The 23079-nt window shown below is 36.8% G+C and overlaps 1 protein-coding gene across 1 annotated transcript in view; it reads left to right on the top strand.

Moving 5' to 3' along the window:
• The window catches only part of NAA16 (N-alpha-acetyltransferase 16, NatA auxiliary subunit), a 62293-nt gene extending 41052 nt beyond the window's left edge, over window positions 1-21241 (top strand). The window contains exons 10-20 of the mRNA XM_068675507.1: window positions 9197-9269; window positions 9500-9669; window positions 10047-10199; window positions 11139-11267; window positions 11816-12029; window positions 13772-13965; window positions 14684-14792; window positions 15303-15401; window positions 16423-16566; window positions 19140-19237; window positions 19495-21241. Of these exons, the coding sequence (XP_068531608.1) occupies window positions 9197-9269; window positions 9500-9669; window positions 10047-10199; window positions 11139-11267; window positions 11816-12029; window positions 13772-13965; window positions 14684-14792; window positions 15303-15401; window positions 16423-16566; window positions 19140-19237; window positions 19495-19695 (1584 nt within the window). The 3' untranslated portion in view covers window positions 19696-21241. The remainder of the gene's footprint in view (window positions 1-9196; window positions 9270-9499; window positions 9670-10046; window positions 10200-11138; window positions 11268-11815; window positions 12030-13771; window positions 13966-14683; window positions 14793-15302; window positions 15402-16422; window positions 16567-19139; window positions 19238-19494) is intronic.
• Window positions 21242-23079: the final 1838 nt, after the last annotated feature.

Genomic DNA, 23079 nt, shown 5'->3' with positions numbered 1-23079 from the left:
CATTGTGAATGACTGCCCCAAATACCTACTGAAAGGTCCACAAGAAGTAGACACAACATCTTTGCTCACCGCTGCTGCTACTGGTGCTCTGCCCTTTTGAAATTGTTTGATCTTTGGTTTCTGAAGTCCCCAAACTTGTCCAAAAACTTTCAAAAACCAGTTGCTGATGGATTGAGTTGTGTGCTGACTATAGTGACATTTCAAAGCACTGGTTTGTTCTAAGGTTTTATTTCTGAGTGTCTTAACATTTTCAGTGCAAACTTTAATGCTGTTGTTTGTTAAATCCCATTTTATATAAATGATTTTGTCACTATCATTCAAGGAACATTTGTAAAATTAGGAAGTTAAGTGCTACATAGACCTAAGAATACTAATTTTCTGAAAGTTTTCATATACTGTCCAGATCTTTTGGCGGTTTTCTCACATGCTGTAGCTTATGTCACATCTCCCAAGTTGTTAATTTTCATACAACGCAACAAAGAAGGGAAGTATTATCCCCATTTTGCACATCTAAAACAGTAAAATGTCAGGACTAACTTTTGCAGGCATTGATCCAGGAGTTCAGGTTCCAGAGATGTTTATCTTCAGAAGCGTTCATTGATCTCAATTGATGTGGAATGCCCAGCACATCAGAAAATCTGGTTCTAGGCAGCATGAAAATGGACATAAATACCCGTTTTGTGCGTGCCACTACCTTCATACAACATTATCCCACCTGGTGGGATATTATTCGCTCCCTGGTGTGCATTAAATGAGGCAAATGCTTTTCAGGAGGAATGCACAACCAAATACATCATGGTACTTGATAGCTGTGTTTCTGTCACTTTAGATCAGCTCCTTGATACCTTACAACCTGCTGCCTCTAGTGTAATTCAGACAAGTAGCTACTGTTAGGGCAATAACTCTGAGCCACCCAGTCATCTCTAGCTGATGGTGTTGGCTTTTATTCCTTGCTACTCTCATTGTATCAAGACAATACAGCAGTCATTTTAACTTACTAGGTCTTTGCGATTTGCTCTTAAGGGTAGATTAATTTGGAGTGAAGTTGAGTAAATTAAAAAGATGGGTGAACTTCTGCTCCTGAGTCTTCCATATGAAGTGCTCTTAGCAAAGCTTTCCAGTCCATGATTATACAACTGTATGAGTCTGTTTTGTAAGTTTCTTTCACATCTGTAACAGTACGTCTGGGGAGAAATAATATTCTGTTTATAGTATGCTTTTCCTTTTAGACTAATTCCTAGATGAAGCATGTCTAATACATTTAAGTAAGTAAGTGGCTTTTTATGAACTCTCTGTTTTAGTACTTGGAAATAGCAGATGAATGGACAGTCTCTCTAAATTACATGTAGCTTTCAGTATTGGACTGGCGTGTTACATTTGTGTAGCTTTGGAAAATCCTAGGATGGTTTCGGTTGGAAGGGACCTCAAAGGTATCTAGTTCCAACCCCTCTGCATAGGCAGGGAAAATGCAATGGAAGATCAGTGTTTGGAAGCATAGAATCAGAAAAGAAACTCAAGAATCAACTTTAAATAGCCTTTATGGCATATGGGGTAGTGTTTCCAGTGCAGGCCTTCAAGATTAGATTAAAAAAAAAAATAAAAATGTGGTTAATTCTGTCTTAGATGACTAAAAATGTTGTGTGGTTCAGTCAAAATTGCAAAGCAACTGCAGCATTTATGGAGTACTAATTATACTATAAATCTTCCAATTTATTTTCCTTGGAAGTGGCATGCCCTATTAAAGAAATAATGCTGTTTCAGCAGAGCAGGTGTGCAAAATGCATGGAGACCACCATGTTACAAGTTAGGCTTTTATCTAAATGAGCTTTAGTTTGTAATTATCAGTGGAGGAAACTTTCTTCAGTGTCTTTATTCTGCTATTTCAAATCAACTGTATTTACAGTGGAGGTATTGATACTAGAAAAAAGTAGCACTTGGATTTTTTGGTTTTGATTTTTTGTTTCAGGATTAGCTGCTATCAGTGCTAGCTGCAGTGGACAGCAACAGAAATCTTTGCTTATGCAACAAGCTAACAGTGTTTACAGAAGTTGTGCAGAATAGGATTTGGTGGTATCAAGCCATGTGTGCAAATGTTATTCCCAAACATACTGCGTTTGCAACTGTTTAAGGAGATACCATGCAGTGTCTCAGCCACGATGCGCGTTGTAAGGCACAGATCTGACCCTAATCCAGGGTAAAGAGGAGCTCTCACCATGCTTTATTTTTAGCAAAGTTGAAATTCTACATGTATCTGACACTTTACTTGGTATGTTTTGTATTTAGAAGTGATAAGTTATTAATGGAGGATTTTGGTTGTAACGAAGAAAAATCTAAAAGCTAGTAAAGCTTTTATATAAAAAAATATAATTGTATATATATTTTTTCTATGAAAACATAAAAAAAAGTTCTTAAACTTCCTTACAGCGTAGATCAACTCTAAACAAATCAGGAAGGCTACTTCTCTACCACATACAAAACACAGAACTGATTTCTTACATGGATAGGGAACAAGGAACATTTAATTTTCCAGGGCTTCAGGGTGTGTTGTTTCTTCTGTTTTGTTTTGACTTTGCTTGTTTTGTTTTTGCTTTAAATGGAGTACTGCAGAGTTAATGCTGTGTGGCTGGCTAGTCCTAATAAACTGGTGAAATGCCCAAGTATGGTGTCTGCTCACCCACCCCACAGTGAAAAATGCTTAAGTTAGTGACTAAATGTGACACTTTGGGATTCGCTTGCTAGAAAGGTAAACAATGAATTTTTATAGAAGCTGGGTCACGATGTCCATTTGCAAGCTGTCTGGAAAGGCGTACGTACAGTTTTTGTGACCATGGCTGCAGAGTAGGTAGGTTTCCACTGAAAGCAGCGTGCAAGTTCTTGTGCAGCTGATAGGCAAACAAATGTTAACAGACAAGGAAAAAAAAAAGTTTTCATTCAGATCTGCTTCTTGATCCTAAGTTGACTTAAAGGAAATGTGGAATTTCCCTTGTAGATATGTATTTTTATGCCAGTTAAAATTTGCCCTCTGTGTGTGTGAACATACACATTTAACAATGCTTTCCCTAGGGAAGCAGAAGGGAGTATCGATGGCTTGACTGATTCAATTTACACAACCAAGACACATCTCCATTTGAACTGCTGTTAGTTTAAAACCAACATTTTCACTGGGTTTGATACAAAACTGTAAAGCTGTTTACAGAAACAGGCTTTGAATTAGTATAGGTCCAAGATAAATAAGAAAATTAAAGAAATGCGTTAACTAGTACAATAGATTTGTGTTAAGACTGCTTTTCCTGTGTTTTCCTGTTTTTTACTTTGATGGTGTAGAGAAATAATTTTTATTTGATTGTGATTTTTATTTCCTTCAAACGTTATTCATGCACTAAAATGTTACGTGTGGAGGTCCTACATGTGAGAGGCTGAAAAGCCTTTAATAATTGGAGTAATTTCTTTAAGTAGTCTCTGTTTATGGACTTACTCTGTGGTTCATACCTCATCTGGTAGGGTAGATCTGATCAGTCTTACAACAAGGTGTGGAACAGAAACTTTCCAAGTGAGAGCGTAAGGTAGTTTGTTGGAAGTTAGTGTGTAGGCAGCTGGAAAAAAATCGGAAATCCTTGTTTATTTGCATAACCCCTGCCTTTCTTTTTAGAAAGATAAACCTGGAGTGTCCTAATTTTTTTATAATATTTTCTTATAAAGAAATAAAACCAACCAGTGTGAGCTGTGCTGAGGAGGTTTTTTGGGTCTGTGAGCTTATAAATGTTTCCATCTTTGACTTTGATGCTCTTTGAGTTAAATGTAAAGTATAAAGCCGTAGGAAATGGGATTTCTTATTCAGGTGGCTACCTAAATACACCTTCCTGTGTGGATGTGTCGGAAGAGCCTGAACTCAGACCTTTTGTACGGTGCGAGTGTGCCAGCTGGCTCGTGTCTGGCATGCTCTGTTCCTTGCTGCCTCAATGAAAAGCACATCTCAGCTCCTGCCAGTCGCTTCTTGGCTGTGGATGAAGATTCTTCTTGTCTTTGTTAGCCTTCAGTCAAACCCTTTCTCTGGTGTAGTTGCCTTTTTTATTTTCATCCTGGTTTAGTTAATTGAATTTGTGAGCTTTTTTTTTCTTTTAGAGTTGGTTGGTAGCTTCTTTATATGAAACTTCCTTCCCCTCAGTGTCCAGAAAGGTATTTCCACCCCAGAGACTCTGAACATACATTGCTCACGTGACGGGGCTGTGCTAGGTACATGAGATCCTCAGAAGTGTGCCTCTGTTACCTTGAAATACATCAATTCTTAAATATTTTGAGGGCCCGATTGTTCAGGTTTAGGTCTCCACATTTGTAGAGGTGAGACTCCAGGTTGCAGACCTCATGGGCAGAGCCCTTACTGTCTCTGAACCCAGGAGCCTCTTCCTGACAAAGGTTCTGTTTAAAATGCTACAGACAGCATAGCATCTAAAGAAAAGCTAGAAACCAATCTCTCTTGTATTCCCCATCACTATTTTGTGGGTTCAGCTCCCCGGTTTTCAGCTTTTAGTTTTGTGTGCACATGTAAATAATTACCACCATCTCAAAGAGGGACCAACAATGGGGACAGCTCAAGCAAGGGGTGGTTTAGTTCTGGTCTTATTTGTGGGCCACCACAAGGCCTGTTCAAAGTGTCGTCATCAAAAGCATTCTCTAGAAATATGGGCCAGCAGCTGCTTTCTGCTTTTCTGTCTTAACGTCTTTGGTACTAAGTCATGAAATATTTTTCAGGGTCTGCTGGCATATTGGGAACACTTTTGTGTCTCTCCCTTAGATAACATCTCGCTGTAGTGAAGACTGCGAGCTTTGATATAGTCCTCCTACAGACTGTTTTTATTGTTTCTCCATTTCCCACAAGGAATTTAGAGTATTGGTTTCAGGGTACACACTGGATACTTGTTTCTGTCTTGTGGAAGATGATGCTAAAAATTCAGCCACATGTTCTTTATCTATTCATGTCAACATGGCTTTCCTCTGGGCCATGGGAAATGCCTTGCCAGGGCTATGGCTGTAAGTACAGTTTGCTACTTGGTCTTTAGGTATCCCATCTTCTCTAGGTGGCGAGGTCTGTTCTGAAGTCTTGCACTGTAGTAGTTTCCCTTGGGTACTCTGTGGCTAAACAAGATGCAAATGGTTTCCAGATACTTTTTTTTTTTAAAGTGTGCTCCTATTTTTCAGCTTCTCACATAGGTATCAGGATTCATACCAAGTCTAGCAGACACCTCTTCTGCTCCGCTGAAAACGCGGTGTCACAAACTCAACCACACTCCACTCTTTTGAATAGGAGATACTCATACTCAGAAAACCAGAGAACTTTTCAAGTGCTACTAGTGCTGGTAATGGGAAATACGTCCAAAATTCACCTGTACTTTGGGATGAAAACAAGGGATTTTCTTTACTCACCTTCAAGGCATGCTTCTGCTATTAAGATTGCATTTTGACATCTGTAAGAGTTGTTTTGTTGAATAAGTAGTGATCTGATTCAGGAGATGTTTGCTCTGTTGATAGCAAAGTCCTGTGGAGGTTCAGGATTGGTCTCTGTTACATGCAGGGCCACTGTTGTCACCGTGTTACCTGCAAGAAACAAGTTTTCTTCAGGAAATGTCGTGGAGACCTTTATATTAAGAGGAAAGGTGGTTCAATTCCAAGTTTCCAGGACAGATAACACAGTCTTTCTTTGATAGAACATGAGCACGTGCTCTTTCTTTCCTGTATGCATCCTCTCACCTTAAAAGCAAATGCAGGATGCAGAAATATCGCCTGTGCAGGTCGATGCAGCATCCTCCCCCTGCAGATCCTCAGAACCAGCTGAGAAAAGCAACCTCCATGGTGGCAGAGACCACCCGTGCTGAGGTTTTGAGTCATAAGACAATGCCACTGGTTGATATGAGAGCCAAACTGTGGGGTTCCAGAATTAAGAACATCTGCCTTTGGAAACAGCCAAGTTCATTTCAGGCACAGAAGAGCATCCTGTGGGTGATGAACAATTCCACAGCTTGGCATTCAATGTATTTCTACCTCCTCTTTTCCCTCTTTCGCTGACCATTCTGCAGTAGATGTCTTTTTGCTAAAGCAGAAGTGCTTTATTGGTATTGGGGAAGTTTGTATGAAATTAATCCCGTATTTTACAGGGGAGAGAAGTTTGGCAGCAACCCATCACCTTCCTCAGGAGGGGCTGCAGTTGACTTAATTTGTGAGCTGAAGCTCAGAAATCCTGTGTAACTACTGCCTCTGTAATCAAGGCAAAGTCCATTTGGATGTGTGATACTTGTGCTGGAGTACAGTCAGTGTTTGACCTCTCAGGCTGCTAACTATTTGAAAAATGCTCAGTAATACCAAGGTGGATCTGATTCCTGGATGTTACAAATCTTTTTCTTGCGACCAAAGTTTTTTTTTTTTTGTACTACTTCTGGGCTGGGCATCTCAGAGCAAGCTTGTTGGTGTAGAAGGGAACGAGAAGCGCACACACTTCTTCTTTTTTTACCCCTCTGAAGTACTGATACAAGATGTATTTGGAATAGAAGATGATTTCATCTCTTACAGTGTAATCTGAGGTTCAGATGCTTCGATTTGATAATTTTTTTTAGAAGTTTTAACATAATCTTCATGAAGAATGATGTTTTGCTTTGAAATAGTGAAATACTAATGCCTTTAAGATGACAATGGTGGCTCTAGCATAACGATAATTGGTAGTAAATCCAAGAGACATGTTTTACTACTAAATTTGCTGTTAATATGGGCGTACAAATTGTGGTTCACATTTCTAGACAATTTGTTTCGTGAAGTGGCACGTGAACGAGAAATTGTTACCCTAAATTGCTAGCGAGAGACTGAAGTAAAACAGCATAAGCATAAAAAGGAGGAAAAGGATTCTGTGAGTGGGTCATGAAAAGCGAAGATCATTTCAATTTTTGTCAATATGTGCAATGTTCTAATCACCCATTTTGCATTTTTGTAGTCGCACTTTTGTAGCTGACTGCTGGCAGTATTTTCCAAATGTATTGTTCAAAGAAGCTGCCGGCCCTAACTCAAGGCAGAGCCCAGCCGTGTGCCTTGGAGGTGGTGGGACCCTTCTTTTGGTGGATACATGGTCCTTGTGCAGTTGGGAAGCTGTACTCCCAGTGTCCTTGCAGTAGTGGAAAACTTGGGTTCTCTCTTATGGAGAAGGAGGGATCTTCTCCCTTTACACACAGTTCACCTGCAATCTAGCAAAGCTGGCTGATCTCAGATGAGTTTGAGTTTATTAACAACCACATGACTAATGATGATTTTGGGAAGACTCTGAAGTTGTGAAAAACATCAGGGAAATAACACTTCCCGTTGCACATACACTGCCAGCCTGCTGCCTGAATCAGATGCTTGCTTCAGCATTTAAATTCATCTTAGAGAAAGTGATCTTCGAAGATTTTCTGAGGGTGCTGAAGGTTTCTTTAAGCAAATAGATGTCTGAGACCGGAGAACAATTTAATGCATTTATCTGCCTCTGTTCATTTGTGACTTCCTAGCATTCCTTTAGCATTTGGTAATTACTTGAAGTCTAGTAATGTTTGATGATATTTGATGAGATTCTTGCTACTAGAAATTTTCTCATGAGATTTGCCCAGAGCTTTTCAAAATGTGCATATCTGTTTATACATTGTATTACATTTTTGAGGCATTTACACTGGCTGCATATGACTTGTGTGTCACCTCCTCTGCTCTTTGAAACAAACACCTGCTATTTCTTACCAATTGCATTGACTTAGTAGTACCCTTCAAATTGAAAACTTTGTTTTTCTAAAACCGTGTTGGGTTTACACGGCAAGGTTTTGGTAGCAGGGTGCTACAGGGGTGGCCTCTGTGAGCAGAGCCCAGCAGCTGCCCCATGTCAGGTCAGAGCCAGCTCCACACGGCTCACCCACCGCTGGCCAGAGCTGAGCCAGGGAGCGATGTTGGTTGGGCCTTTGGGAGAGCAGATGGAAGAAAGGAGGGGAAAAAAAACAACTGCTGGGCAACAGCAGCTGGGAGAGAGGAGTGAGAAGCAGCCCTGCAGCCCCCAGGCCAGTGCAGCAGGAGGGCAGGAGGTGCTGCAGGCAGGCAGCAGCAGTTCCACTGCAGCCTGTGGAGAGGCCCCTGGTGGAGCAGGCTGTCCCCCTGCAGCCCATGGGTCCCACATGGAGCAGATCTCCACGCTGCAGCCCCCCCATGGGTGGAGGAGCCCCCGGTGGAGCAGGTGGATGTGGCCTGGAGGAGGTTTCTACAATCTCCAGGTTTCACCAGATTGGTTAACATAGCTATTATTCTACTGTGCTTACAGCCAGATGATCTCATTTTTCAGGACCATTTAGCATTTTGGGTATATATACACGGGTCATGTTTCACTCTCCTACTATTTTTGTTTCCATAAGAGGCTGATTCTTTGTTAGATATGGCAGGCACATTTACAGTGTAACTATAAAACAGGTTGAAGGTTTTATAAAATGCTTAAAAAGTAATTTATGGCACTTGTAAGACATGAACCTGGTATTGGAATAGATCATTGCCATGAGAAGCACAGGTACTAACATTTGTATATATTGTAAATGTCAAACTTCAGTAGTGTGAGCCCAGAACTGTATCAGTGAATTTTGAGTCTTCAGCCATAGAAGGGGCAATGATACAGTTGACAAGTCATGAATTCAGGAAATGTTAGCCTTAGTTAATGTATAGATTGTATATAAAAGGATGTACTCTGTGTGCTAGGCCACAATGCCTTCTTAACAACAAAAAAAGTAAATAAATTCTTTAGTAGTAGAAAACAGAAAGTCTCCTCTGTGTCTTCATTGTGTCTTCATCATGCCCAGTCTTTTCTAAAGCAACTTGTTTCAGTTGTCTCAATTTGGATACTTGAAAACTAATACCTTAATTAAAAAAAATAATCAAAAATATAACTTGTGAAGGATAGTAATCAAATATACTTGATTACTTTCCACTCTAAGCTGCTGAAGGTTACACCTGCTTCCTGTAGTATCATCAGTTGTAACTAATTATCAAAGGTAGCCTTGGAAAGGTAAAGTAAGCCATATGAGGATACCTACGATATTTTTCCGATTAATTATTTTAGTATAGATTCTCAAATTTTGCTCAAGTATTTTTTAGTGTGTTAATTTATTTATCCACAACAGTTAAACAAAATTGAAGTTGATATTTTTGTATGCAGGTGTCTACAATCCAAGAACTTGTTACTGGTTATGAAGCCTCTTTGAAAACTTGTGACCTTTTTGGCCCGTGTGGTAAGCTTCTTTGGATTTGTATTAATTACAGTGTAATTACTAATACTTTTTATGACAGTTACAAAGAACCATTGAAGTGCTGATACTTTTTTGCAAGAAAATAGTTGTAGTACCTTTTTGTAAGTTAGACCATTATAGAAAATACTTGATGAATCTTTTGTGCTTTGTTTTTCGTGTTTATTTTTGAAGTGCAGTCTTACTGTTTACTGTAACTTTCTGTTTTGTTCCAGAAAATGGAGAGAAAGAGCCCCCGACGACGCTACTCTGGGTTCGGTATTTCCTGGCACAGCACTTTGACAAACTTGGCCAATGTTCTTTGGCCTTGGATTACATCAATGCAGCAATTGCAAGCACTCCAACATTAATAGAACTGTTCTATTTAAAAGCAAAAATTTACAAGGTAAAAAGTGAATTTGGACATGTGGAGAACATAGTTCAAAAACAGAAAGCCCCATGAAACTGTTGTGAATGTGTGGATAGTAATGCAGTTTGCAATATTAATGGGTATTGATTTTCATGCATTTTTCTTTTTGTGCACTGTTCTGTCAGTAAGAAAATCAAAACCTTTTTATTTTGTTACTTTTTTGAAGCAAGTCATAACTTAAAACAAATTGTTCTAAAAGAATATACTGTGGAGGGTGAAGGGGGCCAAACAATAATATTTTTTCTTTATTATTTCTGAGGGAGAAATGCCTGTAATTATAGATTTTAAGAATTGGTCAAAATCAAGTTTATACTGAAAGTTGATTTAATTCTCAACTACTTTCTCCCTAACAGCATGTAGGTAACCTGAAGGAAGCTGCAAAATGGATGGATGAAGCACAATCTTTGGATACTGCAGACAGATTTATCAATTCAAAATGTGCTAAGTACATGCTGCGAGCAAATATGGTGAAGGATGCCGAGGAGATGTGTTCTAAATTCACGAGGGTAAGTATATTGCTGTAATGAAGAGAGGTTTAGTTAGCCTCTGGCATCTCAAGTTTCACTGTTTCTTAAACAATTTTTGACCAAAATCAGAAATTTATCTTGAAATAGTCTATTTTTAAGATAATGCTCAAAATAACTTGGTGATGAATAACTATGTAAATACTAAAAATTTACCTGGTAAATACTGAAAAAACAGTCAGAGATACTTTTCCAAAGATACTTGTATTTTTGTAGTGACATACTTCTGAGTACCTCTCTGAAAACACATCTGATTGATAACTTGTTTGCAAAACCTGTATTTGTCAGTAATGAGACCTGAGCTAATTGCACAGGAATGTGCAAGCTACTGTGTTATGATTTAGCATCATCATAAGTGTAACTTGTACTTAAGCATTTCCTTAAAGCTAGTACTACAGACAAAAATTTTATAAAGCCAATCTCATCCCTGAAAGGTAGGGTAAGCTCTATAAATTCTCTTATCTTTTTAATATTGGTCTAGATTACTGAAATTGTTAAGAATAAATCCTGTGGTTATTTTTTCTTGAAAAAGTATGAAATCTGAATCCAACTTCCTTTTAATTTAGATCAACTAGTTCTAAAAAAAAAAAAAAGCAAATATTATTCCTTATGTGATAAAGCAATTAAGTATATGGCTGGAATTTTGTAGGTGCTGTGTATATAAGCATAAGTTAATTTCAAAGATACTGAGACACTAAACTTTTTCAGATAATTATTTTTAGAAAATCATTTAAATTTATTCCTTTATATCTTGGGAAGTACTAGGGTATTACAAGTAGTACTATCAGTTGCTGTGAAGCTATATCAATTTTATATGGCGTTCCAAGTAGTGTTTCCTACTGACAGGATGAAACTAGTAGCCATGTTTGAAAAAAACTGGGAAACTATAATGGCAAAAAGTGATAATGACACTTATTTCAGGAAGGGACTTCTGCTATGGAAAACCTAAACGAGATGCAGTGTATGTGGTTCCAGACTGAATGTGCTGCAGCTTATCAAAGGCTAGGGAAGTATGGTGATGCCTTGAAAAAATGTCACGAAGTAGAAAGGGTAAGTAGGTACAAACAGTCAATTTCTCTCCTGATGTTTCTCATACACTAATGAAAGATATTTGCTGATGCAAACAGCATGAGCTTCTTTGCATAGAAAGCTTCTAAATTTTTTAAATGGGTTAATTCTTGAAGATTCATTGTAATAGCTAGAGATGACATTTGTTATCCATTATGTGCAAAACTATTATTATTTGAAGCGAAAATGATTCAATATAATATTTCATGTCTCTTACCTACAGCTATTTCTGCATTAACTTTATAATGACTTTGGTGAATTGTTTTTAATAAAAGCAATCACATTTCAGTTGGCTTTTAAAGAGTGCCTAAACCTTTGACTAGTATTATTGTTTTTCGCAAACAAAATCAGATTTTCCTGGGTGTGTTTTTCCTTCTGACAGCTACTCTTGAACAATCAGTATGGGAAGAATAGTTCTATGCTTGCTGAATATTGCCTGTAAATAATATCAGATATAAATTATCTCCCATCTATTTAAAAGGGTAAATCATGGAAATGCCTAAGACTTTTTTTTTTTTTCCTCCTTGAAGCATTTTTTTGAGATAACAGATGATCAATTTGACTTCCACACATACTGCATGAGAAAGATGACTCTTCGTGCCTATGTAGACCTTTTGAGATTAGAAGATGTGCTCAGGAAACATGCCTTCTACTTCAAGGCTGCTCGATCAGCAATTGAAATCTACTTGAAGCTTCATGATAATCCTCTTACCAATGAAAGCAAAGAACAAGAAGTGAATTCAGGTACGTAGACCATAATGGAGACTCATGTGTATGACAAGTAAAAGCTTTTAAGCTAAGTAAGCTATGTACTATAGAATTAATGATTTGTAACATACATTCTGTTTCTGTTTATAATTTGATGAGTAACTGAAAAGAGATCATAGATAACATCCTATAGCTTTCCCTCTGTTCTTTGCTCTCATCGTATTTTAAAAACAGGATGTGAATGAACCTAGTTATAGTTGGAGTACTTGAGGAGGAGCTGTATTTCAGAATCAGAAGAGGAAAAATCAAATTGAATACATCCATTTATCCATTTAAACAAGTTGTTTTTCTTAAGAGAATAGTTGCTTCTCCTTTTGTGGAATCACAGCTACTGTCAGCACTGCAGTGATTGTTGACAAAAGGATGAAATTAATGCCTGGCTTTTTGTAAAGGGAGAGAGACTTGACATGGAGGAAAAATGTTGAGCTAAACCAAAAGTGCCACTTCATGTTGCTAGTACCGTTTTACCTTTTATTGAGGTGAATGAGGTCTTCCCCCCATCTGTTTATGATGCATATATAAAAGGAGGCACATTTCACAGCATAGTTCAACTTGCATCCTTTTTCTCTCCAATTTTTATTTTGTTCTGTATGTAATGTAAAATAGGTGTGTGACAGAGGACCTTGACAGCAATATGTAACAAATTAAAGTGAGGAAGACTAAGTCATACAGTTCATTTGCCTGCTGTGAATATGAATTCAGTAAGCTTATGCACAGGGCAAGACAGCATTGCATGAATGGGGGAAAAAAGAACATTTGTTTTTCCTTGCTTCCCAGTCTCAACTTTGGCTGTAGAGCCTTGGAAGAGGTTTTGATAGTCACAAAAAGAATGTGTTAGTCCCTCGGAAGCTTCTTTTTCTTTTTTTACATATTATTTGCATAAATCCTGTTCTCTGAAACATGACAGAAGTGGACCAAGTGGAGATTACAGTACGTTCCCAGCTAAAGCAGGAAAAAAAAAAAAGGCAGGAAAGAAAAAAAGGAGTGAATGGGAAAGGTTGGAGACTTCACACTTCTATACGGACCTGTAGAAAACCATGTTTTTTTTCTGTATTCTGCTTTTCACACAACTGTTAAATTTTCTTGGCTTATCTAGAAGTTAATGAAGTCTACAAATTTGAACACAGCCAGCAGAATAAACTCTCATAAGATAGTATTAATACATACTAGAATATTTCACCTCCCAACCCCAAACAATACCGGTTTTTGCTTCCATCCATTTAGCTTGGCATTTGCAGAAAATCAAGGGTATTATCATGACTGTACATGGGTCAGACACTTCAATGAATGATAATAGGCTTGTTTTAAGTTGGAGTATAAATTGGTCAGGATGTCTTTAGTATTAGAAGCTGAGCTGCAGTCAACACAGGCTTAGTATTGCCCTTGAAAATCCATTTTTCTAAGGCAAAATCTGTCACAAGGATTTAACAACTTCATGTACTTAATATTTCAAGTAGCTGAGGTTTCTGTAACAGCTATGAAAGAAAATATGCAAGAACAAGTGTCGTGCTGTAATCCAGTGGTGAAAATTGATTTTATTATCACTATATATAGTGATAATAATGTGCTGGCAAGAGCTGGTATTTCTGGAAGCTACTGTAAAAGTACATCACTTCGACATGGTTGGAAGAGCATAATGGAGTGCCTCAGTGTTGTTTGAGACAAACAGGTTTTCTAGTTAAAAAGTTAAAATAAGTTACCTGTTACTTAATCTATAGAAAATCTCTCAGCCAAAGAATTGAAGAAAATGCTTAGCAAGCAGAGAAGAGCACAGAAGAAAGCAAAACTTGAAGAGGAAAGAAAACATGCAGAAAGAGAGCGACAACAAAAGAATCAAAAGAAAAAGCGAGATGAAGAGGAGGAGGAAACTAGTGGACCCAGGGAAGAACTAGTTCCTGAAAAACTGGAAAGGGTTAGCATGGTCTCTACATTAAATTCATGTCATTGTCATAAAAATCTCCTAATATGGGATTGCTATGAGGTTCTTCTAAAATAATCCATCAGTTTATATAAAAACACTTTTGCATGCAAAGACACCTTTTTTTGTAGTCTACCTCTACTTATACCGAAGAGAAGTCATATTTTTTTTACTCTAATAATTTGAAGTTCTGTATTAATATTCTGAATTTATTTAAATTTTGGTTGTTCCAATGGTAGGCCATCTTTCGTTAAGATAGATACTAAACAGAAAGATGGTTCTCGCCCAATGTACTGTGTTGATCTTCATACAGTGAATAGAGAAAAAATAACAGAAATATGATTGCTGTCCACAAAATATAAAGACAGAGACAGTATTTCTCTAAGCACAAAGAACTTCCCCTTATCAGAGTAACTTCAGAAGTTGTCTAAAGTGATCATATTTACTTTTTAAATGCTAACTTACGGCATGACTGTGCTACATGAGCAGTGCCACAGTTAGCAGCAATGTTGCCTTTGTCAATATGAAATCATGAGAACACACTTTTAAGCCTTACCGTTCAAATAAAAATGTTACAGGTCAGTTTAATTCGGATAGCTATCTACAGTTCACTGTTGGCCTCTGATAATTTAAATGCTATGAATAACAATTACTGGTGGGTTTTATCAGACATATATTTCAAGTTTTAACTGTCATTGTGTTTTTTTAACAGGTAGAAAATCCATTAGAAGAAGCCATTAAGTTCCTTATACCACTTAAGAATCTTATCGGAGATAACATAGACACGCATTTATTAGCATTTGAAATATACTTTAGAAAAGGTAAAGTATGGCTTGGTTTTATTTTTGCTTTGCAAACTTTTAATTCTTCACTGCGGCCTATGTTATCTGATTATAGTTGAAAATTGTCTGAAATACCTATTTCTTTAATTGACTAAAGCAGGAGCTTACTTGATTTCCAAGAAATCATAGGACAAATAAAATTTTTGTTCAGCCATCCATCAAAAAAAAAGAAAAGCTCAGAGCAGAGTAGGCTTTAGCATATGCTAATGAATGCTATAGAAAGATATTTGTAGTGTGATTGATAATTACCTAGGGTAACACAAATCCAGACAGTGAAATGATCTATGCTGTTTTGTCAGTTTGAGCTATAGGCATTCCTATATTCTTAAGCAATTTGGGTATGAAAAGTAAATCTTTCTGAATTCTCTGTAGGCCTTGATGTTTCTTATGTGTGTACTAGATTTGCTAAATAAAACAGTAGTTGATGCAGAACTTTCTAATTTTTTGTATTCCTCATCTCAATGTTTGTTTTTTTTTCTCTTCCCACAGGAAAATTTCTGTTAATGTTACAGTCTGTCAAAAGAGCTTTTGCTATCAACAGTAATAACCCATGGCTACATGAGTGCTTGATTAAATTCTCTAAAGCTGGTATGTGTGTAGGAAGTACGTACGTATGCATGTATAAGGATACAGGAAGTACTGTGGACAAAAACATGTTTTTATAATGTATAAATATACTCCTGAAACACAAAATTTAACAAAGACAAAAAAGAAAAAACAAACTGCTAGGTAATACCTAGGAAAGCACAGATTGTACTATGTAAGGCAGCATGTACGTATTACGTACTCTTTCCTCCATTAATCCACTAGGTGGACCCTGCAAGTCACTCTGTTTTAAGAAAACAAATGGCAAATAGGGGAGAAATATTCTGACCAAAGCCAAGCATGCATTATGAGTGTTAGGCAGCATTATTATATTAGGCAGCAGCAAGTAGACATGGCAGAGAGCCCTTGTGAATGATTCATCTAGAAATGTATCTATAATGCTTTTATAGAGCTGAAAATGAAATTGAGTAAATGTTTCTGCATTTTAAGTGCAATTAAGTTGACTTAAAAGTCTGTTAAAAAATGGCATATTAAAAAAACCTACAAAGAGTAGAAAGTAAACAAAGACACTAGAGCTGATAATTACCTAAATGTATATCCTGTTTGCTCTGAAGATGTACTACTAAGTCCAGTGCTTTATTTTGTCATATGAATCTGTTTTTCAGCTGAAATATACAGTCTTAAATTTCTTAGGCTGATAGCAGAAATTATGCATACGACAGTGTATTGATTGTGTATTTCTTGTTGGCTTCATTCCCAATTAGGTGATTTAAACTAAAATAACTGCAGAAAGCATATGCTACTAGTCAATGTGTATGTTTGCAAAATGAACGTTTTTCAAAATTATAATCAGAATCTGACAGATTTGTTTTGTGAATACTAAAGCTTGTGCTTACTTGTAATACTGTTGAACTAGAATTTGTTTGTGTACAAATTTGCAAAGAAAAAAAAAGCAAACAGGGATTTAAACAGTGATGCTTGCGTTTTCACATTGTTTTCTGCAGTTATTTTAAAGTTGTTTGTTTTTTTTTCCATATCTCTCTCTTACCCTTTCTCTTTCCAGTATCTGACCATAGTAACCTCCCAGAAATTGTGAGCAAGGTCCTAACTCAAGAAATGCAGAAAATCTTTGTTAATAAAAATTTGGAAAGTTTTAATGAAGAGTTTCTCAAACACAATGCTACCTCCATTCAGCACCAGCTGTCAGGTTTGTTTAACTTTTTAATGTTTTCGAAAATGAGTTGACTTCAGTGATTCAAATCAAGAAATTTTTTCTGCATTAACCATAAATTGGAATGAACCAGAAGCTTACTGTTTGTTTCCTTTTTTTCCTCTGCCTTCTTTGACCATTTTAAACAAACAAAAAACCACCAAGTCATTTGCTTTATAAGATGCATGATGAACCTGCTCCTTACCTCTAGAAAGTGTAACTAAACTACCAAATCACCATAGGTATTCAAGTGTGGAAGCACTGTCGTCCCTCCTGTTTCAGCTTCTAGTGTTGAAATAATTAGAAAATATAAAACAGTAGTGTTTATCTCATGTAATAATAATCCTATATATTAGAAACAATGTTTTTCCCCCTCTGGTTTCTAATTAGCTGGGATGTATCTCACACATTCTTACAGCTTTGTCAAGTAGCAACAGCATGAAGAAAATATGATGACAACCTTGTTCCTTTTGTGTTTCTGCTCTGTAGGCAACAATGAAAATGTGCACATGTCACTTTCATACTATTTGCATAGAAAAAGTATGAGTAGCTGCTGGAGCTAAGTGGAAGGAAGTTGAAATAGAAATTTTTCACTTCTCCTGAGTCCAGAAAGTTGTGGAATAAAAATCAATCAGGCGCTTAAAGTGCTTAGAACAGTACTGATCTCGCTTAGTAAAAATCTCACTGTAAAAATTACCCAGGCTCTCTCAGGAATCCCTAGAGAAAGTTAGTTCCAGAGGATTGGTTGTCTTGTTTAAAGGAAGGTTAGGCAGATTACCCCAAACTTGGAGCCCATTAAAGAGCCCAGTTTCAGGACAGTGACTTGAAAGAAATACTTGCACCCTTTCCTTTCCTGTGAGCAAGTTCAATATTTGGGAAGTCAAGTTGCAGGTATTTCAGCAGGTGTTTGCTACAGGTTCTTACAGATGTGTTCTTGTGCTTTTGTTACCTTGTTAGTCATCTAACTGGATATTTTCCAGGTTCTGCTTTCTTGTCCTCCATTATTATGGGAATAATACGGTCACTTTGTCCTAACAATCATACAAGCCGAGACTATAACACCCAGACACTTCATATCTGTAGTGTCTTTGAGAAGAAAGCAAGCTAGATCATTGGTGGTGGCACCAATCTTAGAGAGGTGTCAGGGACCCCTTTGAAGGTGAAATCGATAGATATTCAGCAGAGGTGAGGGACTCAAGTGTGTAAAAGCCCCTTTATATCCTTAGAGTCCACTGATCACTGTGATTCAACAGTGGATCAGTTTACAGGCAGCGGCAACAAATGTGGGACTAGGATTAAAAGTGAGCTCTGGAACGAAATAAAATCCTTTGTAGCTTTAGGACTTTGTGTCAGTCTTCTGTTTATGCTGACACAAGTTTAAAATGGTTGATTCATCTGGTGCATAACGTAAATAACTGGCATCTCTAATCCAAGTTTGAAAATACAAAGTTCCAAAGTTTGAGTTTCCAAATGAGTTTTCTTAGTTTAAAGAAGTTTCTAGTAATAATATCATAGGCAGAATTTTAAACACTTTTCAACTTCTAAACCATAAACTCCCTGACTTGAAGCAAATGTAACCAGGTTAAATTTAATGTTTCTTGACGGTGATAACTCAAACCCAAATATATTTGGTCTCGTAATTTCTTTTCTAAACCATTCTGGGTACAGAAAGCTGTTAAGAACTATGAAACTTCTTTAAATTAGGAAAGCAAATTTAATGATTGGGAAATAAGTTAAACAAGAAGAGGCAATACACTTAAAATGTGGGTTTTTAACTTCTCTATTAAAGTGATTTCTTAAGACTTTTGTTCCTTGTAGTAGATTAGATGTAAGATATGTCTGTACTCTGTATTTGGAAAAAGAAAAGTCCGTGGAATGCCCACGTTTTCATCAAACTAAGACTTTATATTATGCCAATACAGAGCAACATGGTATCTTGCAGAGATGCCCAGACCAGTTTTGTTAAAATGTTTGTGGTCCAATAAACTGCGTGGTTACATTAATACAACATCATGCTTCTTATCAAGGTTATCTAGCCCAAGCAAAGTACTAAATGTGTGTTAGGCTTTTCTTAAACTTAACCTCAGGTGAGTGAAATAGCTAAGTAGCTCTGCTTCGGATTGCTCTCTGCCATACAAACAGATTTTTATGGCGTTCTTCTGGAATGTGTTCCAAAATTGTTCAGTAACTGGACTGGTCTGTTAATTCATTTATCTCCAATACTTTTTCAAGAAGTATTAATCAGAGTATCTCTGAGAAAACATCTCTTACTCACTGTTATGTTTATAGTATGGATTTCATTTAGCCTGCTGATTTGAACAGCTTAGTCATGATCATTAATGCATTTCATTTTTGGAGAAGCAATCCATGTTACTCACTCCCTATGTTCCTAATGAACTTCAAAATAGCTTTAGTTTCATTGGTTTTAAGTAATTTATAATGGAGGAAAATATAATTTAAAATTAAGCCCTAATTCACATTAAATGTTTTGGATCCTGTGTGTCTGCCTGTGCAGTATTGCATTTAGGAATGATATTACCTAAATGTGTGTTTTTTTTCCTTGTGCTAAGGTGCAAAAATGATGTATTTCCTGGACAAATCAAGACAAGAAAAAGCTATTGCTGTGGCTACTAGGTTGGATAAAAATATGAGAGACAAAAATGTGAAGGTAAAAGATACAGTATTCAGAGACAAAAATATATGGGGTCTTAAATAATGTATAGTTATCATGTATATTATCACACAGTTTTATATCCCATGATAAATATTAAAAAGAATGTTGTTTTTAAACTTGTTTCGAAGTAATTATATCTGAATACCAACAGAGCACCTGTTTGTTCAGATTAGTATTGTTTAACAGCACATCCTTTTAGTAAGTGGGACTTACAGTTGTTTTATTACTAACTGTTAATTTTCTTTCTGTAGACGTTAACAAAGGTTTTCGAGGCACTGCTTGATGGCAGTTTCGGAAGCTGCCACACTCAATGTGAAGAATATCAAGCAGCATGTCATAAACTGTTTCCTTTTACATCTGCCTTTATGCCTGCCACAAATGAGGACGATAGCAGCATTGCATCTGTGAATCATACAGCCATTAACCATGATTTACTGTCTAATGAAATATGAAGTAGCGTGTGCAAGCCCACGTGTGTGTCTAGCTACCTACACACACACAAAACTCTGACTGTCATTACGTGCTGGCTGGATATGGATCAGGGTTACTTTTCCAGGTTGTATTTTAATATCTTTAACAGGTATAAAATGAAATATTTGGATAGTTAAATGAAATGGATTATACTATTAGTTATTTTTTTCTCCCAACAAAAACTGCCAATATTTATGTAAACATTATCCTTAATCACCATTTTTCATGTTTATACTTGTACAGTTTTAAGTCTTTTAATAATCCATCAGCCCTCCCTCACAAAAAATTATGGATGTTGAAGACTGCTTTCACATAAGTGTCATTACATATGCATATAAATGTGATCATATCTTGTTAATAAATTCTTTTGAGCATTTTTAGCAGATTAATACAGAAGTGCTGCTTGAATTGCCCTCTTCATCTTTTACTGTTTTTCTTTTTTTTCTTTTTTTTTTTTATTTTATCTTTGGTCATTTTGATTTCTTTTGAAGCACAGTGAACATTGGCGGTTTGCATGTTTTTGTAAGGTGTGTGTCTTATGGAACCAGTGTTGATGAATTTGAAGATTAGGTTTGTGTAAAAACTAAGGGTTTATTTTTTTTTTGAAAACGGTATTCTATCTACCTTGTGTTCCATAACTATCATTTTCTTAAGTTTATGGTCGGTTTAATGTTTTATGTTCCAGTATTCTCAAGCAATTCCCTGAAAATACAATGAATCTGATACTGTTGTCTGTCCATTTTACTCTTCTTTCTCTCTTCTGGTTTCTCTCCCCATCTGTTCACTTACTGTCACTTAAATTTAAAAAAAAAAAAATGCTGCTCCAAATTTGGGCAAATGCGTAAGGTACAGGAATGGAGGATATAGTTGTTCTCTACATCATTAAACTCACTGCTAAGTTTACTGTGTTACCTCCATTAAAAGTCTTAGTTGTGGACTTAGGGCCAATACTCCAGTACTTCTCATGCCTAAATACTATTGCTTTAGGAGCTGCAAAGCAAATAGTATCCGAGGAGTGTGTTTTATATTTTAAAACTATTTAAGGGAGCACAAAGAGGAAGACTACAAATCACAATGAACCTTTTTCTTACTCTGTATTCTGGTGCAGTAAATATTAAATATACAACACATGAAAATGGAAGTTTGACTCTAATATACCTATTTAAAGCATAATGCTGGACAAAATGGCTACATATGACAGCTTTACATTCTATAAGAACTGCTATCAAAACATTACTATACTGTGGCTTGTACAGGAAATCCATTTTCTGGAAAACTGTAATGGAATCATTCGATCGGTTTTGTTTTTATTTCACTGCAATGTAAATAATTTCAGTAATATTAACTAGCCCCTCTAAGGCAAATATACATTCATGAAGAGGGGATTTTATTAAGACAAATAAACTGTTCTAATTAAAATTCTCCTTTGTGTGTCATCTGTTTAGATTCAAAATTGTTGAATGGAAAACTCACTGTAAAATATTGCCAACATATGTTATGCTGTAATAAATTATTTTGTACACACTTGCCTTTGGTTTGGAATTTTTGTGTTTATAGACATCAAACTGCAGTCCATTCCACATTCATTAGGTTTTTCATTTCACTTGCAGTAGTTAAAATAATCACTGTCTTCAGCATGTTAAGGTATATTTCTTTATAGTGATATATTACTCTTCGAAATGTGGCAAGACACTTTTATCTCAGGTACTCACCATGCTGTTTGGTGATGAACAGCTTGCTCAGAGATGTCTCAGGTAGGGAAAGGTAACTGACCATGATGGAATTGTTTTGGCTCGGTTGTACTCAGAAGTATCTTATTAGCCTGCATAAGGTGAAGAAGTTAATTGGTACAGTGTTTTTATGTCTTTCAGCAATGACACCTAAGGTGCTAGAGATTTATTTCAGATCTTCAGAAGAAGGGTGCAGCATTATAGATGGAATGGTAAGACTTCCACCAGCCCTCTGGTATTTGGTGAACTTTATGCTTCAAATCAGACTGGAGCAAAAATACCTGGGGTATCCTTTTAGCATTCTATTATTTGAGGAAGTAGATTTATAGTTTTGACTTCTGGACTTTTGGAATTGTAGAAGCACTTCTGAGAACTCTATTTTAAGAGATACTGATTCTTCTGTCACCCAATGTGTGGCTTATTTTTCCCTTGGAACTGGTAGGGGGTATACGCTGCTGAGTTTGCTTCAGGGCTGTCACCACAGGTGTAAGCTGCTTGGGATAAATGTTTGGCAATCCTATAAACCATTGCAAAGAAAGGGTAAGGTAGTCTGGGAAAAATAACACACATAAGGATGAGCAACAGGTACTGAGGAAAGGGGTTTTTCTTTAAAATATTGTGAGAAGATTTGCTGTCTCTTCAGTAGGTATGAATTGGAAAAAGCACCAAGCTTAACAAGCCTGTTAAGTCTTCCAAGAGGAAATGTGCTGTAATATATAAATGTTAATAGCGTCTACATGTCAAATTAGTGCTTCACATTACAACTTAATAAACTTTAAAATACATTAAGCTGGCCTAGCTCAATTGTTTGCTCAACTCTTTCATTCTGTCATGTGTTCATCAATTTTTTTCCTCCTTGCCATTTGACCTCATTTGTCATCTCGAAAGTCACTGAATCCACTTTGAAAGTCAGTAGTAATCATTCTTGTTGCATTTCCCATATCCTTAACCTGCTCTCCTCCTATAGTAAATGTGACATCCCAAGAGGCAGCTTCCCTTTTCTTATGAGTCCATTGACATCAACGTAATTGTGTGGCTGCATCAAGAGCATCAAGAAGTTGTGGACAATCCAAATACTGTCAGCTTGCAGAGGTAAGTTGTGAGCTGAACATCCTCGGATCTCCTTTAGCCCAGAGGAATCTTACCCTATGTCTGATCTGATCAGATCTGACACCAGTTGTTTGTCCTAAAATGAGGCAAGGCAAGAGAATACCAAGGGCTGAAACGTAGGATATTTCTCACTTTCAGCACCACCTGTTCCTGTGACCAACAGAGAGGTGGAAGGAGTGTCAAACACACAGCACGTAGGCTTCCCCCTTGACCTGTATCATGCTACAGCTTTCTTCTGCATCTCTGGCCTGGCATCAATTAATGCATAAAGAGCCAGGTAGCTTGAAGACACTGGCCGTCCATAGGCAGTCCTGTGTAAACTAAGCTATTTATATACTGTGTGTTTTAATTGGAGATGTTCTTTGTGGTAAGGACTGGTCGAGTTTTCCTTGATCAAAGCTTACATGCTGTACGTTTGATGTTCCTTAGTAAGGAAAATCAAATAGTGTGGGCAGGGAATGAAACACTGATCATCTATGAATGTTGTTATATTAAGGTCTTTGAAACTCATTCCTGATTCAAGCT

This window comes from Anas acuta, chromosome 1 (assembly GCF_963932015.1).
Source record: "Anas acuta chromosome 1, bAnaAcu1.1, whole genome shotgun sequence".
Taxonomy (NCBI): domain Eukaryota; kingdom Metazoa; phylum Chordata; class Aves; order Anseriformes; family Anatidae; genus Anas; species Anas acuta.
This window is presented reverse-complemented; position numbering and strand designations above follow the sequence as displayed.